At 39.4% G+C, this 19332-nt stretch overlaps 1 protein-coding gene across 4 annotated transcripts in view; it reads left to right on the top strand.

Moving 5' to 3' along the window:
- pde10a (phosphodiesterase 10A) overlaps nt 1–19332 on the top strand; it is a 113278-nt gene that overhangs the window by 19701 nt on the left and 74245 nt on the right. Inside the window, exon 1 of one of the 4 annotated variants that reach the window (XM_074676253.1) lies at nt 14943–15289. The exons of 2 other annotated variants lie outside the window; for them this stretch is intronic. In XM_074676253.1, coding sequence (XP_074532354.1) covers nt 15226–15289 — 64 coding nt within the window. In that variant the 5' untranslated portion in view covers nt 14943–15225. Of the gene's footprint in view, nt 1–14942; nt 15290–19332 lie in introns of those variants that run through there. One more of the 4 variants, XM_074676254.1, reaches the window with a different exon arrangement.

Raw genomic sequence — 19332 nt, forward strand, 5'->3', positions numbered from 1 at the left:
AAAAAGAATGTTGGACCTTTTTTTTTTTCAGTGGCCCTATTCCTCTTTTGTATTTTAGAGATCAGTGGGGAAAAAACATGTATACTTTTAAAACCTTTCACAGTTTAACTTCCATAAAATTAAATTCATTTTTTAGATAAATTAAATTACCTTTGGCTTTCTTTCCCAATTAGGCCGCTGAAAAAAAATTTTTTTAAAAACATTTTTTATTTATTTATTTTTTATTTAATTTTATTATTATTGTGATGACTTTTTTTCTGTGATAATAGTAGGAATTATGTCTTTTCCCCCAGAAACTGTGTAAAAAAATTCTTTCTTTTTTTTTCCTGTGGCCCTAATCCTCTTCCATATTTTAGAGACCACTTAGAACAAAAATTTTAAAAATTATGAAACCTTCCAGTTTGATGTCAATGAAATTAAAGTCAGTTTTTTTTAATTAAATAAAATTACATTCAGTTTTCTTTCCCAATTTAAAAATATTATTGTATTTTGACCCTGCTCTGTCACTCCTTACCTTGGTGATTTCTACACGTGAACATACACACACACACACACACACTAAGCGCTGTAATCCATCGAGGGATCTTTTGTTTTTCACGTGCACACAATTAAGACCAAAGCAGCCCATGCAGTGAGCGGTTACAGACAAAGAGAAACTGTGCAGCATCATTTGAGAAGGAGAATAACGGCTCCAACGTCCTGATGATTTCTCAGAAGATAAACAAGAGAAGTGAAACAGAGACGTTCAGAACATCAAACAATAAACAAAGATGTCATCTTCCCTCCTGGGACTGTGGGGATGTCTGAGCCAGCAACAGACCTTTCCTCTGGGTGCGTCTACTACAGTAGAGTCTGACAGCAGTTATTCAACACGGCAATTATAAGACGACAGAGGGCAGGTAACGATGTGCCGTGATTTGTCTTCCCATTAACCTAAATTATGCACCTATCCCACATTTGTCCTAATGGATCACAGTGCAATGACGTCTATTGACGTCACGTTTCAGACGAGCCGCATTGCAGTCGCATGCAAATGTGAGCATGCCGGGCTTTGTGTAAATGTGGAACTTCTTTTCTTTTCGGTCATGATTGTTTTTCCCGATAAATACGGAGTAAACAGAGGCAGTTATATGCTCATTGGTTGTTGGACTAGTTGCGAGCCAAGCTGTGAAGATGTGCATAACTCCCTCAGCCCCCCAGGGACCCTGTATTTTCATGGGCCTGCCTCTGACGTCAATGCTCCGGCTGTCCTGTGGATTGTCAGAACAGAGTATTCAGTTGGGGGGAGGGGACTGGAAGTCTCTGTGGTGTGTGTCTGCTGCATGTGATGTGTGTGTGTGTGTGTTAGAGAGCCTACATGGATGTGAGTATGCTCCTGTGTGTATATGTGTTCATGTTTGCGTGTCCTTGCATGTGATCTGTAAATGTTTCACTTACATCTGTGTGTGTGTGTGTGTGTGTGGGAGTGTGTGCAGCGTGCAAAAAGCTTGTACAGTGCCTTGAATCAGAAATGTGCTTAAGTGGATGAGGTCTGTAATGTGGGGGTAGGGGGTAAGGCTGTGTGTGTGTGAAGATGTGCAGCTCTTCTGTTGGAGACAGAGGCCGCAGTCATCAGGAGGGTGTTTGTTAAAAAAGAAGAGGAGGAGGAGGAAGAGGAGGAGGAGGAGGAGGAGGGACGGTGAGCACTTCACTCCTCAGTCAGCTGTTGATCCTCCAGCCGACACAAAGTGAAGCTTCACCAGCAGCCGCCATAGGTGCCATGTGCATGTGACACACACTTACACACACACACACATCCCATACTAAGACAGACCAGATTTCAGCTTCTTTCATCATCACCTTTTTGATTTCCATAAATTTCTCCGTAACACACGTGCTACCCGCTCGCAGATGGATCTGGATTTTGACGGAGGAAGGAGAGCACGCTGCCTGTCCAGACTGATACGGATCAAACCCGAGGAGCCCTGCTGGACTTTTTGAGGCTTCCTTGTGTCTGTGGTGCTCAGTTCGTTTTACTGCAGCTGTAACCGAGCAAATAAAAAGATAATGTGACGCAGGTTTGGCTCCGGGATCCATCTGCTGACCCGTGTGCTGCCTGTGGTGTAGTCTATAAATCAGTGAATGTACTTTTACCACGTTCACCTCCACCTTCAGCCAGGAGCGGTTGGAACAAAGTTTTTCTCTTCAGTTCGGATTTGAGGCACGTGTAACTCTCCTTTGCGGCAGTTTCTGCTCTGCTCCAGAAAATCTTGAGAAAATGGTTCAACTCTCAGGCTTTTCTGAGGAGAATCTCAAAAGAATTTTCTCGTAAAATGTTTCTTATTCATCAAAGTTCCTTTAGGAGTTTGAAAGAAATCCTGAAAAGTCTCCCTTCTAGATATCTGCCAGATCATAATCCACTCTTTAAAATGAGATTATCAGCGCCAATATTGCTCATCAGGGTCGTCCTGGACTGGGTTGATTTACGGCACATTTAAGTCTCTATGACAACACCACACCAGCTGATGACGTTGAGAGAAGAGAGATCCGTGTTTTTCTCTGCTGAAAACGATTTCTGTGATTAATTTTGTAGTGATGGTGGACACTGGAGCCTAACTGTCAGACAGAAAAAGGACAGAAGAGCAGAAGAAAGATAAACAGGAGAGAGATAGAGCACGAGCTAAAGGCTAGAAGGGCTAATCTGTTTGTGCTAATGTTTATTCAAAACCCAGAGTCAGCAGTTATTCTGCAGTGGTCTGTTCAAACTTGAGAGTCAATCAATAAAATGAAGAGTGAGGTTACGTTAGCTCTGATTGGTAGATGACTGGAAGGACATAACCAGGATTCACTGATGTTACTTGTTGTCATGTTTCAAACCGTAGCGCTACATAACTGTACTGATGAATACCTTACCTCAGCATGTTGCATCCAGTAAAAAGTTGACTTGAACAAAGAAAATTTGTTTTGATCCAACCTCCATTTAACTCCAAAAGAAACACACACCTCGCTAAAAGTAATTTACGACAGTATGTGTGAGACTCCGGGCCAGAAGGTGGCGAGGGAGTGCAATCAAAACAGCATCTTTAAAAATACCATCCTCTCATCTAGCATGAGTCTAAGCACAATCTTTGTTCTGTAAATACACGTTACACTTTTTACATTTTACCATGCATGTTGTCACTTGGCAGTTTGATGGCAGTTTCTAAGTGATCTTGAAAAAGTCTCCCTTCTAGATATCTGTCTGATCACCAGCTACAGGTTATAAAATGTTACTTCCTAGCTTGTCAAAATCAGATCTACGCCACTACATAGCAGTGCGACACAGTGTACCCTGCTAATAAATCCAACGAAGAAGAAGAATGCCACACACAAAGAGCAATGATGGAAGACATCCAGAAATCCATCTTCTTTGTGACTGATGAGCGCAGTCAAGCTTTGTTTCAGACAACCCACATGCAGTGACAGTTCTTTTGACCAAGCAATGGTCTGCAGTGTTTCTAGCGCCATCTTTTGGGGTTTGATCAGTCAGTCACAACAGACGACATATGGTTTAGAAAATGAAGCCTACGCTGGATTGCTGTTCATTGAAGATCCGTTTGACCAGAAAGACCAGAAATCACGTCCACACCAAGACAAAAATCAGACTTTTACAGCACTTGAAACATATTTACAGCCTGGTTCAAAAAACAACTTGGGTCTGAAACATAAATGTCATTATTGGCACACACTGTATGGTGATTTTTTTTCTAACTCAAAGTTTAAAAGTTATTAGTATTGTTTGATTGTCCAATCAGAGACACAGCTCAGGTCACGTGACTGATGGGCATCCTGTAGCTGTTAGAACACAAGCTCAAAGCTTGCGTCATGACCATAGACTGTAAAAAATAAAAGGACCTCATCTTGCTCGGTTCGAAGTGAGATTGCTACATAAACTGCTCCCCCTGGTGGCTGGCTGCAGTATATGTCAAAAAATCCATCTCCCCAGTCATTCCAGATGGGCTGTGGTCAAACTTTAAAAAATGTATACACCTGGTAGAAATGTTTCTCACGTCAGATTGTTGTGGTGATTTGAAGATATCATTTCGCTGCCTCGTATCAAGTCCTCTTTTTTCTGAAAAGTTTTGTTTTCATTAGTTATAAGAGGTTAAAAATGAGGTTTTACGTCACGTTTAACGATGATTGACAGCTGCCGTTCTTGTGTATTTTTTCCTGGGATTGTAAAATATGTCAGGAGGTAGAGTCAAGAAGTGATTAGACTCTCGAAAGAAACAAAATATATATATTATTTTTGTCATGTGGCTCCACTCAGATTCTCCCAGAATCCCTCACAGTCTCTACTGCGCAGACGAGGGGTGGGTGTATCAACCTAAATATTGATAGCCTGATGAAATAGATTCTGCAGTTTCTCTCATGTCATCCAACAATTCACTTTACTTTCATCCATCTTCCAATCTCTGTGCAAATGGAAGGGACCCTCTTGTCATTTTGCACTCGTGACTTTTTTGCCTATAACATTTGTGGTGGTAGAATAATTATTTTATTACTTTTATACAGTTAAAATTTTGTTCTATTGTTGTGGTTAGTTAAAAAAAGCATTTTATCGCCTAAAATCTTTGTGCTGTGTTTTACCATAATCATAATCAAAATCAACCAACTCAAGGCAAAATCACAAAATTATTTAATGATCATTACATTCCTTGTAAAAAGTATCAGTATCAGTATCAGTGTTGGTGATACTAACCCTGGATTTACTTGACACCAAGGCTGTAACAATACCAAAATTCCCAGTATCGCCCACCTCTAGCGCAGACTCTGGCTGCCGATGGCTGCGCCTGTGACGGAGGGATTTTGGCTTCAAAACTGTACAATGGTAAAAGTTGGAGCCATGCTGTCCACTCTATATACAGTCTATGGTCATAACCAATGTGGCTGCGTCCGTTGATTGGCTACATTTCACGGTAACAGGAACAGGCGGGTGAGGTCGTGGAGACTACGTCCATGTTTTATAGTCAGTCATCAGTCAATCGCCCCATCAGAAGAGTCTCAAAAAGTGAGACTGCACGTTGCGGTTATTTGGGGACCTGTCCTGGTTTTAGTCAGTGGAAACGCCACAAAATGCATGGCGTATTGAAACAACTGATCTGGACCACTTGGTGGAAACGGGGCTAATGTGAGCGACAGCGTTCAAGGAGGCCGGAACGAGTGAATCTGACCCAACCGTTTCCAGGCAATGTACAGGATGAAAATTCCACCACATTTATGATTTACTTTTTCTTTCCTGGAGAATTTATTTCTGTGTGTTTTGCAAAACTAAACTTAAAACAGTCTTGTAGTTTCTCTACTCACTGGAATGATCATTATCAGATTTGAATTGTCAGGACCAACAAATGAAAACCTGGAGACGCTTTTTGAGTGAATGCTGCTGAACTGTGAGCAGAGTATCATTGCTGTTTAAAATCAGAGACACTCAAATGTATTAACCTGAATCTTTAACCTCAAAGTGAGAAGTACGTGACGACAGCTCCTACACAACAAAGTGTCCAATAAAACGCCGCTCGCTCTGTGAACTCACAGGAAACATGTGACAGCTGGAAGTTTGCTCAGATTCTGCTGCTTTGTGTCTCAGATGGAGTCAAACAAAGCTCTTTTTATTGTGAGCTGGAGGGTAAAGGTACAGCTGTCTGCGTGGATAAAAACAGGACGATTCATGCTCCTATTTGTGTCAGCGGTCGGGGTTCATTTCATACCAAGTGGGCTAATCTAAACACAGTGGAAATATCAGTTTGACAGGTCAAGTTACTTCCTGTTATGTAATAATTATTCAAACATAAGAACGGTCGCTCTGCTGCTTCTGAGCTCAGCGGATCAGGAGGGTTCACCGGCGGGTCACAGACAGAGTCGCTGCATCCCTTGTGATCTTCAGCGCTCCCCTATAAGTTCTTCATCCTCAACCGTCTCACATAAGCTCATAAACTCACAGTCATGAACTTTGCAGGGAACCTTTTAAAGCATTTGTTTTCTGTCCAAATTTCTGCCTTAAAGAGCAGGAAGGGAGCGCAGAGGTGAACAGTGCACTGCAAAAAACGTTATCAGTGTTTTTGTCTTATTCTCAGTAAAAATGTCTTTTTAGACTTGATATGAGCCACATTTACCTGGTCCAAAAAAAGTCTTATTCCAAGTTATTTAAAGGCAAAATGAGGTCTAAATTTCTTGTAACAAGAAAAGAAAAACTGTCTGTGGGGTTAGAGAAATGTGCTTGTATTAAAACATTATTCTCATCTTTACAAGCACATTTCGGCAGATTTTTATACCTGTTACAAGCTGTTTAGACCTCATTTTCATCTTTAAAGGGCTTGAAATGAGACATTTTTCTGGACTGATCAGGTGAAAGGGGCTCATATCAAGTCAAAAAAGACATTTTTTTGCTTTCAACAAGATAAAAACACTTTATAAGATGTCAGTTTTTTGCAGTGTGGAGCTGACAGACTCACAAACTGAAGGTTTTCTTCATTGTGTTGCGTTCAACGTCAGTTTTACAACTAACCACACTGTAAAAAGGGGACCTTCAATCAGTTGAAGTGATGTAATTTTTTTTTAATCAATCCAACTTAATATTTTTAAAATTAAGGTTTGCAAAGTATTTCTGTGGGTCATATCAACTTGAAATTCTGCGTTGCTGCAACAAATAAAAAGAAGTAGTTGGACCAACTTGAATGAATTGCTTCAATTGGTCACACCTAAATAAATTAAGTTCTTTGAAATGAATTTAATAAGTTCAATTAACACAACTTAATAGTTCAAATGAAATAAATATTTTGATTCTTTTCAAATCAACATTTTGCATCAATCCAATGTAAAGTTTTAAGTTGTTTCAACCAAGCAGCAACCTCTGGTCTAAGAATATGAGAAAATGTTGAAGTTCTAAAATCTGCTGTTTCCCGAATGTCCACTTGAGGCCGGCTCTGGAAGTAGCGGAAGTCACAAACGCACCAAGCCAAAAAAGCTGTTTTCAAAGCAGAAATTAACCTATTTACAGCCCGGTTAAAAAAAAAACCATTTCCTGTCTGAGTCGCTAACTTTGCTATCGGCACACCGTACGGGGGGTTGTTTTCAAACTCGGCCGTTCAGAGGATATTAAAATCCTGAGCTCGCCCAATCAGAGGCACAGCTCAGGGTCATATGATGGACAGGTGCCGTATAGCTGTAGGCGAAGCCCCTGCCACTACCAATATGGCAGCTATAGCCAATGTGCTTAGTTTTCCGTTTCAGAAACAGACAGGTGACGTCGGGAGACTACGTCCATGTTTTATACAGTCTATGGTTTTAACTTAATAATCTGCGAAACTCAAAAGGAAAAACTTGCACATTAAGATGTCACGCGGGGCCAGTGTGTCTGTATTCTATGGCAGTGTTCCTCAAATTTTTTGAGACCAAGGACCACTTATCCGCCCAGAAAAATCTTGCGGACCACCAAGAGCAAAACAGCCCCAGAACAACACCCCATAGAACAAACTGATATAAACTATAAACTCTAATCATACATCTTACAACTTGCTAGGGCTGCAACTAACGATTATTTTGACAATGGATTATTAAGACAATTATTTTCATGATTTAAAAAATACATTTTATTTCTCCAATTCCCTTTATTTAGAACAAGTATTTTTCACAATGACAGTGACTTGAGTAAAAAAGTGCACTTCGTCCTCCATAGTTTGGTGGGGGGTTTTTGTTGTTGTTGTTGTTTGTATTTTTCAGAAGGAGGGAGAAAATAAACCTAAAAATCTGACTACATTACTGATATATTATTCCATTATACTTATAATTTCCAGTATTTCAATATCAAGTACTACAATTAAATCCGCGGACCACGATTTGAGAAACACTGCTCTATGGCATGGACCAGCTCGCTGGCTGGCTGCCTGTGCTCCACGGCAGTGAGGGCTCCAATTAAAATAGTCTCCCAGTAATGGTAATTAAGATATAACTGAAGACAAAACCCAGTTTTTTATTTTCTAATCATAATTTTAGCCCATCAATTCATCTCATTTATTAACATATAAAGTATTAAACACGCTTAAAGGTACACAGTCCATGCCACAGGGCACAGACAGCAGGTCTATGCCATGTGGAGCACAGAAAGCCTGTGCTCTTGGCAGGTTAACATCTTCATGTACAGTGGGGCCTAATACCCACTGCATTTCCTCCTCACTTACGGTTTGAAATGAGTAAATACAATAGACTGTAAAGTAAACTTTAGTAGACATTAAGTAAGACTACTGTTTTTATTTACTAACCTTTTTAGTGTAATTGTTTTCCTAGATTCTTTTAAGTAAGCTCAACTTGTCACATTTTTACAGTGCAATAAAGTATAAAAGTTTATTTGACTTAATCAATTGTGTTGATTGAATTTATTAACTTCATTTCAAATAATCTATTTAGGTGTTTCCAATAAAATCAATAATTTAAGTTGGTCCAACGGTTTTCTTTTTTCAGTGCACATTAATTCTAATTCTGCTTGTGATTCTGAATGAAATATCATAATTATTGTTGGAATTAAAGCCGCAGAAATAAGCACTTTGTGGGATATTTTTAGTGTAAAATGGTGACAAAAGGACAAGTATCCATCCTGAGATGAAAGGCAGACAGTGTGTGCCGCATGTCACTTGATTTGTTTCTTCTTAATGGAAGAATCATATTCATCCTAACCGCTTTCAACCTCTCATATTCCTAGGCAACAGAATAATATTTGGACAACAAGATTCACACTTCGTTTTTTGCAATATGTTCACACTGCATAAACTGACGTGTTGCCACAAGACGCCGGTTGTTTCCTCATTTGGGAGCTTTTATCATCGGGCTCAGGCAGAAGCAGAAGTGACAGAGTGTGTCAGAGAGGATCTGTTATGTTATACGTGACCTCTGAATGGACCAGCTGCTGAAGAGTGTAGGAATGCCAGAGATTGATAGCGCAGAGGCTGACGTAACCGGCCTCGGCTCCCACACCTCTCTGTCTTCTCCCCCTCGATATGATCAGAGTGTAACGCTGCGGCGGTGAGGGACTCTGGCACGTTTTGTGCTGTATCATGTTGCCGACTCAGAGCTGTTTAGGTGCTGGGTGAGCGCTGATAACACCAGCACACTTCTACAGAAGGGGCAGAGATAGGGAGCACACTTAATGTGAAATCCTCACGTCGACAGAGAAAAAAAAAACTCATTTACAAGCTGTTAGTGACATCATGAACATTTCAACTGGAATAAGACCTGTGTGTGTGTGTGAGTGTGTGCTCAGATGTTTGATTTCATATCTTGATGGTTTTCCTCGCTGAATTTCCTGGAAAGAAATGATTTCTCTCATTCACGTAAACATTGTTTGTACATTTCTTGGAAAGTCTTTGAATCATGGCACACAAAAATGAGAATATTAAGAGTCTTCACTGCAAAAAATGAAATCTTATCAAGTGTTTTTGTCTTATTTTCCTTAAATTGAGCCACATTCACCTGAGCAGCCCAGAAAAATGTCTGATTTCAAGTTATTTAAAGAGAAAAATGAGGTCTGAATTGTTTATAACAAGTTAAAAAAATCTGCCAATGGAAAAAGAGAAAAGTTTCTTGTATTAAGACATTTTTATAGTTTCAAGCAAATTTTCAAGCAATTTTTTCTCATATCAAGTGTAAGACCATTTTTACTTAAAACAAGACAAAAGCACTTGATAAGATTTCAGTTTTTTGCAGTTTTCAAAGCACGTGTCCAGCTCTGAATATTATACTATATGATATATCATTCTGTCCGGTCTTTGAGCTGTAATTTGACCCCCTAAACATGCTCAAAAACTCACCAAAATTGGCACACACCTTGCGTTCACCAAAAAATTCGATACGATACCAAACTTGACCCCCAACATCCCATAATAAGCTCTCTAGCGCCACCTTGGCACACTCAAACGGCCCTAGCTGGGGCTTGGATTGCCATAGAGAGACAAAACCAACACCAAAATGTTCGTCTCATTGAGATGCACAAATAAGGTAGGGGTGTTTTTTTGCCTATCTCACACAGGAAGCCGGCAATTTGCCTTTCAAAATAAGACTTTGCTGCATTTTTACCCTTTCTGAAAAAATTATCTCCTCCAAAACCATAAGTGGTATCGGCTTGAAAATCACTCACATGACAGACTAGACCCTGCTCTACTACAATTCTTATGGACTTTGACATTTTAGACCTGGTTTTCAAATGGCGAGCCCTCAAAGTCAGGGAATGCTCTCAGCTCCCTCCATGTAAACAGATGGGAAAACACTTCTCAGGTTGGGCAGGCTGCCACATTTGGGCCTTTAGACAAAAAAGTAAAAGTCCTACAGCTTTAAAAATGACATGAATGGATTTCTGACAAAACTTCGTAAAGAAATGTTATATTATTACACAGGTTAGGTCAAGATTCTGGCCTATATGAGGAATTGTTTGTAAACCTTTGGTGAATTTGAATCCTCTCTCTGCTCTGATGATGTCACACACTGATTAGGAGTTCCGTGCAGCTGGTCATGTGACTCAGCAGAGGAAATAATACATGGTATCAACTGTTTACTGTGTCTGTTTGATAATCCTACTTCCAGATGCATAAATTATTTCACACTGCGATGCAAAATATCATAATACACAAGCTATTAATGATTCCTGCGTCAGTTAGCTCGTGTATGTTCCATCGTGTAAACAGTGCAAATACAAATAGACTCTGAAGCCAAAATGCAAAACAGTCTGCAGACAGTGCCCAGCTTTCATTCAGGATCTGTTGCTGCTTTCTCTTTGTGTGTTATAGAATTACCTGCATGCCCTAGAGTGGGGAAAAACTGGTCATGTGTTGGGTAAAAGGCAAAAAATGAGAATGAGGGGCAGCGTAATGGGTGGGCCCAGAGGTCCCATGCCCACACACTTTTCAACAGGCCCATCCTATACTTCTCTTTTAATGTTTTTTTGTTTTTGTTTTTGATTTTTTAAATGGGTTTTAAAGAAGCATTTATCATCTTTTTTTTTAGTGTTGGATCGCCTGTCTTTGTAAAACGAGCTAAGTTTGGCAAACAGCTGAAAAAAATGAGTAAACAAACAGAATAATGACTAGGAATGGGTACCTAATTAGGTACTTTTACAGGTACCGACTGAATTCTGTAAAAAAGTACCGGGTACAGGTTCATGTAAATTCAAAAGGTACCATGTTAAGGTACCTAAATGCATCCTTGTGACTGTGAGGGAGTGGAAGAGTAGGAGATTTTCCATGCTGGACATGAACACAGCATTATATTATAAATTATAAATTGAAGAATAAATATGTTAAGTTGAAATAAACAAATGTTTTATTATTAAACAAATTGATATTTTTTTACCACATCAACACAAAAAAGCACCAAAAATTGGTACTGTTTAATTACGGTGCGGATTGCCAGGTACCGGGCATCGGTACCGTATCGTTTCAAATGTAAAAGGAACCCATCCCTGGTAATGACACATTCAGCCTCATGCTACACAGGCAAGACTAGAGAATGGTTTTAGGAAAGACTGAAGAGGTTTTTATTTTCATTTAACCATGGTTGAAGTCCCCACTCTTTTAGTCTAAAATATACACAAAACTGTAAAAAATAAAATAAAATAAAATAAAACAATAAAAAAAAGGAAGAAATATTAAAGGTGCAAAAAACAACCAAACTTGCTTTGAAACTACAAATAGTAACAGTGATATATCAGTATCGGTAGGTCAGTCATTTTTATTAATTCAATTAATGATCCACTAACTTTTGTAATTTAAGGCTCAGCCAAAATTAGTTTGGTCCACCCAAACCTGAAATCCTGGCTCCATTCCTGATCCAAATTTACTGAAGTTAATTTTTATTTAAACCATAAAATATTTAAATTTTTACCAGCAGTTTGATATAAACAAAGCTTAAGAATCTACAAAAATTACTACTCAATGTTAAAGGTAATGCAGCAAAAACAAAGAAAGTGCATCAGAGGTCACATTTCAAACTAATTGGCCAAGAGTGTCGGTTAAAAAAAGCATAGGGCTGCAACGATACTAGTATCAGTACCGCTGCATCCCTAGCTGCCAAACCTTATAGGCTGCTCTTTGTAAACACAGAAATGTCCCTTTAAGAGGATGATCAGCTGACAGCTCTGTTGATAAATGTGGGCTCATGCTGCATTCTTTAGCACAGAGGCGAACAGTAAGAGGAAACGTGACAAACTCCAACATGAGTCACTGAAATTTCCGTATCATGCGTGTCAGCTTGAAATCAATTCAGGAATCTGTTTCTGCAGCTCTGGACTGAACGCACTTCAAGGATCTTTGACGTTTTATCTGTAGGTTGTGACGTCAGTCCTGCAGCTCCTCACAGATTGTCTCTACACATGCCTTGGCTGCTGTAACCTGATACGTCAGCGACAGCGTACGTCAAGGCAGCGTTTTGGCCCCACACAGAGGCACAATGTCCATTAAGGCATTTTTTTTTTTTGAAAATATGGCTCCCGATATAGTCTGTAGACATCATCTTCATTACCAAACTCATCCCCGTTACTGAGGCAGTGGAAGAATAGGTGATTTTCCATACTGGCCATGAACTCAGCATTGCAAGGTTATATGTTGAAGAGAACTAGTAAAGCACTCAGAGAGCTCAGACCTCCTCCAAGCATATTGTGATTGTCGCCAACACTTTAGTCTTACTTTAATGTTATACTCCCTTTCAGCAGACTGTCTGCTACAAGTTGGTGTTAGTTGCAGGTTTGTACCATTATTTGTTTCCTGACAGTGTTGAAAATAACGATGACTCGGTACATATTTCATGTTCCAGATCTTAGCATCCAGAATACAGGCAGAATCTGGATCGTACTTTTACATCTTAATGTTTTAGTGTTCTTTTTAAAGACAAAAAGGTATTTTTTACCTTGACATGTTTCGACGTACACGCTGCCGTCTTCTTCAGAAGCTGTCATCCAGCTACTACCGGAAACAGCTGACAAAAAGACACCACACAGCTGTCTGGATGACAGCTTCTGAAGAAGACGGCAGCGTGTACGTCGAAACATGTCGAGGTAAAAAATACCTTTTTGTCTTTAAAAAACACTAAAACATTAAGATTTCAAAGAAGACAAGATGAAGCTAATCAGTAACGTACTTTTACATCTGTCAGAAATTATGGTGACCTTGTCTTGAATTGTTTTGCAAAGCAATCCGACCATTTATGGTGGAGTTATAAACACATATGGTGAAAACGGCCCTATCTCACAATTTAAAACAATCCTGGATCCAGACGGTGATTCAGATCACCTCCAAAATTTAATCACTTATTCTTTATCCCACTTTGAACATTTCCTGATGGTTTCATCAAGATCTGTTTGTTAGTTTTTGAGTTATATTGTTCTCTCCTGAAAACTTAACCTCCTTGGTGGAGGCAGATGAAGCAAAATGGACTGTGCTTTGCTTCTCAGACATGAGAGAAAACTCAGAGTGATACAGGAAGTCCTGTGACAAACACTTAAAAATGAAACTAAAAAAATCTGCTGTAGCAATTCTGCGGTTTCACATCCAGGCTTTACGTCCACGTTTGTGAAAGACAAATGACAAATCTTTTTAAAACCAAAATATGAGACGATTGGATCGTTACATTCACTGTACAGTCGTCTGTCTTTGCTGTATGATCATAACTGAAGTGTCTGAATGTCTGTGCCGTAATCTGCAGAGTTAGGGCTTTGCTACAGGAATGGACCACATTGATTTATCTCATCTTGCCAATTCAAGGCAATATTTACAATTATAATTTATGTAAATGTATGACTGAGTTAGCCCCGGTGAAATAAATCAATGGAATACATTTCTTTTTCTGAGCGCGAGTCTGCAGATATTTGATGCTAAAAAATCAACAGTGAGTCAGAGAGAAGCAGGAAGACAAATCAGATTTTATTTTTAGGACTAAAAAGGAGCTCGAGTAAATTCTCGGGGAGATAAAAAGAATTAGAGCCTGGGAAGATCGATGTTTATGATGTCCCTGCTGGCCTCCTCACACGCACACTCACATCATTTCTGTTTTTTTTCTGGATGTGAGTTTTTTCTGGTGCTCGGTTTCATTTTAAAATCCAAAGCAGGTTGTAAGGAAAAGTTTGAGTCTGTGTATTTGTCTTATTTTAAGAGTCATTCATAGATTTTGGTTTGACTGTAGCTAACTGGGGATCCTTCCTGCTGAGGAGGTCAGAGGTCACAGCAGCCAAAGCAGCAGGAGATTCCTGTCTTTGGGTGGTAAAACAAAACAAACAAGTGAGTTTCTGCAGCTTATAAGGTCTTGTTTATACCAGTAGTTGTTCGCGTCACGGCTCGGTCCGGCCACGCTGTAAATCTGGAGGCTGTGGTCGTCTCCTCTTGACCACTGAGTCGTGGATCAGGAAACAGCAGCGTGTCTCCGGAGAGCGCAGGGCATGTGGCTCTGCCCCTTTTACGCAGCCAAATTCAGGAACAGGAACAACAGCGTCAAGTGTGCGGTCACCACACGCGTCAATGCGTACTCGAACCGGAAACGAGGGCGATGAAGTCTTCAGAGTCAAATTTCTCTCTGTTGAATGTGAGGAAAAGGGTGTGGATTTTAATTATTGGGTTTTTCAGGGTTATAAAAAAAATTAAAAGACTATTTGGTTATGAAATATACAGTAATAAAATTTATTTTGTTGCGATTTTTTTTCTAAAGAAGACCTCAGAATCAATTTCCAAGTCTGACCCCATAGTAAAGAGCGCAGAGGCTTTTATTTTGAAAAGCAATAAGAGACCTACTTCCTGGTTGTGGTGACGTACTTGACACTGGCGCGCTCATGTCTGTTCCCTCTCCTCCAGTGTGTGTGCGTGCGCCAGCGCGCGTGCCCCGTGTGTGTGTGTGCGCTTACTCCCGTTTCTCTGTGTCTATGCGTCGTCGTCTCCGCTCCTCCAGTCTGCTGCTGCACATCCACAACGGAGCCACCACGCCGAGGAGGCGGGCCGACTGTAGCTACACCTCGGCCAGCGGTGCTGGGTCATAGCGCTGGTGGAGGGTGGGGTGGGAAGGGGGGGCAGCACTCTGCTCTTCTTGCCCTTCCTAAACCGTGCACAGCCTGAAGCAGTGAGGACACCATCACCTCGACGCGGGCTGGAATAGTTTTGGATTTGGATCAGACGCACCAAGTTGCAGCTGCAGAGGCGCACTTTTCTCCGGGGCTCCTCTCTCCTTCTGCGCTCACAGTCCGAAATGGAAGATGGTCCGTCTTCAACAAGCTGTTTCAGAAGGTTAACGGACTGTTTCCTGGGTGCAAGTAGGTATTTTTAACAAACATTTCAAGACTTCAATCACAGCTGAAATATTCTCAAAAAACCGTGAGGGTCAGAGCTGTAGATGGGGAAAACATGGACATATTTTGGTCCTGCATGCGTACGCGATTCGCCCATGTGTCTGCCCAACTTTATGAATGACAGATTGATAGCTGGGTTAGATGGGTGGGGGTTTGTTTTGGAGGGGAAAAGACTGCACTCCAAGCCTGCAATGATCGCGCCTGCCTTTTAAGTTTTCATCTGATAAAATGTGGAAATGTATGAACCGCTCTCTGATGTCTGCCCGGACGCGGTTGTAGCAGCAGCAGCAGGAGCAGTGAGCAGTGCTGCAGTAAGACATGGCATCAAACAGCGAAGTCTGCAGCTGAGGAGATGGTCCTAAATGTTAACACTGATTACTCCTGCATGAAGATGCATGAAAAACACACCTCACATGTGAATTCAGAGCTGATATTCTCTTTAAAGATGATTTATTTTTCTAATTAAAAACGTATCCAACACACTTACAGCTCTGAAAACACTGCTTTTAATCCTGTACCTGTAGCTCTGCTGGATTTCAGCACAAAGCATTATTTATAAAACAGGCAGCACAACGCAGACATCATTTTATTGAATAATTGAATTCACTGGCAACATTTTTTTTCTGACCCTCCAGAAAATATTGCTTGCAATCAAATTTTCTCAGCATATTCTGCCCCTCTTTACTCATTCTCATTTTATCTGCTCCTTTTATCACGTTGGAACATCCACTTTGGTGTAATTTATCATCCCGAGCACTCTTACACTCTTTCTTTGTGTGCAGCTCTGTCGGTTGTTTCAGTGGCACCTCATGTGACCTTTAGTGGCAGCCCTGTAATAACAAGTTAGCAGTTTGGGGCCTGGGACAGCGACAGACGCCAAAGTACACACATAGCAGTAAACTGCAGTCATGGAATGTATTATTGAGGTACAGTATGTAGGTAACCCGCCCTCATGTTGACCAAAAAAGGACAAGAAATGTTCTTTCCACAAAGCTCACACACTTCTTAAATTCACAAAACATCAGAGGAGAAGCTTTCAGAGTGCAGAGTAACACAAGCTGCAGGATGAGCTCAAACCAAAGTTGCTGTTGTTTTTTTTTAATATGCTTTACTTTTATTGTTTTATAACAATTATACAACAAACAACTTAAACCAGACAGGGTCATCATGAGTAGGATTTTTTATTTATTTATTTACATGATTAATCATACTGTAAAACAGCGGTTCTCAAACTTTTCAGGCTGACGTTAAGGCTGCAACAACTAATCGATTAAAAATCGATTATTAAATTAGTTGGCAACTAATTTAATAATCGATTTTCATCTGCAACTAATCGTGGGTGTTTTGGTGCATGAAATTGTAGCTTACAGTATGTTAGTTGGGAGGAGATGAGCCCGCTCTCTTGCCGTAGGCTACTGAAAGAGGTGTGCATGCTCTGAAAATGAGTCATAATTATTAATTATATTTGCAGATTCAACACTACTTCCAAGAAAGAGAAGCTGTAATAAAAAATGATTTTTATTGTCTTTATTGCTGTTTAGAAACCACTTAAAACAATTTTAAGCTAAATTTTAAAGGAAAGTGCAAAATGTGTCATTATCCGATTAATCGATTAATCATTTAAATAATCACCCGATTAGTCGATAATGAAAATAATTGTTAGTTGCAGCCCTAGCTGACGCACCCCCAATGCCTAAAATATAAAAAAGAAAAGGCGTCATCTTTATAGCCACAAAAGTATCAAGTTCAATAAAATAAACTACTGTTAACACAGAGCAGAATGTAAAACAATGGGCCTAATGATCTCTCACATTAGAAACAGTGGGGTCAATAACATAAGTAACAATTTAATAATGACAATAATAATATTTGAAAGTCAAGTATGATCAACGAGCGATGAATAGCAGTCATTACTATGTAAAAAAAATTAAACATTTTGATATTCTGACTGTTAATCCCCATTAAAGAGTGTTAAAATTATTTATAATTGTTCAATTATTTATGATTTGATATAATATCAATAAATCAGGTGCTCAGCTGCTGTTACACTTTCGTCACGCACCCCCTAGTGGCAGCTCAGGCGCCACGCTTAAAGAATCCCTGCAATAAAAGAAGGAAGCACAATAAAATGAAAAAATAAATGGATATATTAGACATGCACCGATTGATTGGTGTTGATTTCCTTTATTTTGGGGGATCAGAGATCGGCCCGGCCTCACATATGAAACTGATCTTATAAACCTCCAGGAAGGTCTGACAGACAACCATTGTTGCTTTTTGCTCTGAGACCTTAAACCCAGGACACTTTAGTGGTTGTTAAAGTTAGAACATAAAGAAATTTTATTGTCTCACAGGAATTGTTCAATGATTTTCAATAAAATAAGATTGGAACATTGAAGGTATACGCTGTCAGTTATAAAACAATGTTACTTAACGTACCGTGACATTAGTTTTGATTAGTTTAGTTTGGACAACTTAATTTATCTCAATGTGCAATTCTGATTTTGCAGTCCACCTAGGCTACACATGTATGTGTGAAAAACAGCAAAAAGAGACAACGATGAACAGAATAAAAATAAAGTAAAAGTCAGTACATGACAGAGAGCACATTGATACACAGCAGACTTCAACAGATTACAGGACACATTCACAGTTGGTGGCAGGTCAAAGAGAACGTGGAGATACCCAACAGTGCATTAAAGATCCCAGACAGCTACATTTAACTTGTTTCAAAGAAATGATTGGGTGAAGGATGTGGTCAGATACTGTCACTGATAAATATCAGTTGGTGTAAACAATGTTTCTCATAAGAAAAATCTGATACGACATAAAAAGGGTGACTTGTATTTGACTTCCAGTATGGCTAAAATATAAATTTATATTTTTTACAAAAATATTGATATTCAGGGTCAAAATATTAATATGATATATTGCCGTATCAATATTTTGTTCACACCTCCACACTGGAAAGAAAATTGAATCTTATCAAGTGATTTTGTCTTGTTTTCATTAGAAAATGTCTTTTTAGACTAAATATGAGCCACATTTCACCTGACCAGTCGAGAGAAATGTCTTATTTCAATTTGAAATAATTAAATTTTGTTCAATTTGTTTAAAGACAAAAATGAGGTCTGAAAATCTGCCAATGGAACAAAAGAAAAGTTAGTTGTATTCAGACATTAATCTAGTTTTAAGAACATTTTGGAGCAATTTTCACTTGTCCTATTGGCAGATTTTTTTGTTACTTGTTACAAGAAATTCAGACCTCAATTTGTCTTTAATTAACTTGAAACAAGATTTTTTCTAGGCTGATAAGTTGAGTGTGGCTCATATAAAGAGTAATAAGACAATGTGTATTTACATTCATACAGCTAAAGTGAGAAAAGCAAAACACATGCATGAGTACAAAAAAAAAAGAAAATAGGAGGAGTTGTGCTTTGTGATGGTGCAAATCTCTGTTTCCTTAGTGTCTAAGAATGACTTTAAAATCCTCAAGGGTCTGATCAGTCCAGGAATTTACACAGTGAGAGGAAAGATGGTTGTTTGCTTTAATGAAAAGCTTGAAACAAAACAAAAACAAAACAAAACACAACAACACAATGACAGTGACGGAGGAGAAAGGGGAATCCTGAACTGTCTGCTTCCTCTTCTGCTTTATTCAGTGTGATATGTTCATATCATGCTCACCTTCCAGCTTCTCTTTTCAGATCAGGTTGATGCTAACGCCTGTTCGCTGGTGGTGTGAAAAAAAAAACACAGAATAGAGCAAAAAATAGAACGCAACTCAACAGCATGTACGCCCACTACAAAATAATACATGAAATAAAACAAACATTGAGATATAAAGGCGTATAAAATTAGAAATGTGCAATATATTTATTTTTAAGGTGTTATCAGATAGCGCTGCAGTTCGTGCAGGAATGTTCCAGATATTGCACGGAGAGTGTGACATGCAGGAGCAGAAATGATAACCTGACTGTGTCCATGTTTTTAGGATTCACATGTTG

Source organism: Halichoeres trimaculatus, unplaced genomic scaffold (genome assembly GCF_033239565.1).
Source record: "Halichoeres trimaculatus isolate MK-OKI-2021-1 unplaced genomic scaffold, fHalTri1.1 fHalTri1_scaffold_8, whole genome shotgun sequence".
In the NCBI taxonomy this organism is placed as follows: domain Eukaryota; kingdom Metazoa; phylum Chordata; class Actinopteri; order Labriformes; family Labridae; genus Halichoeres; species Halichoeres trimaculatus.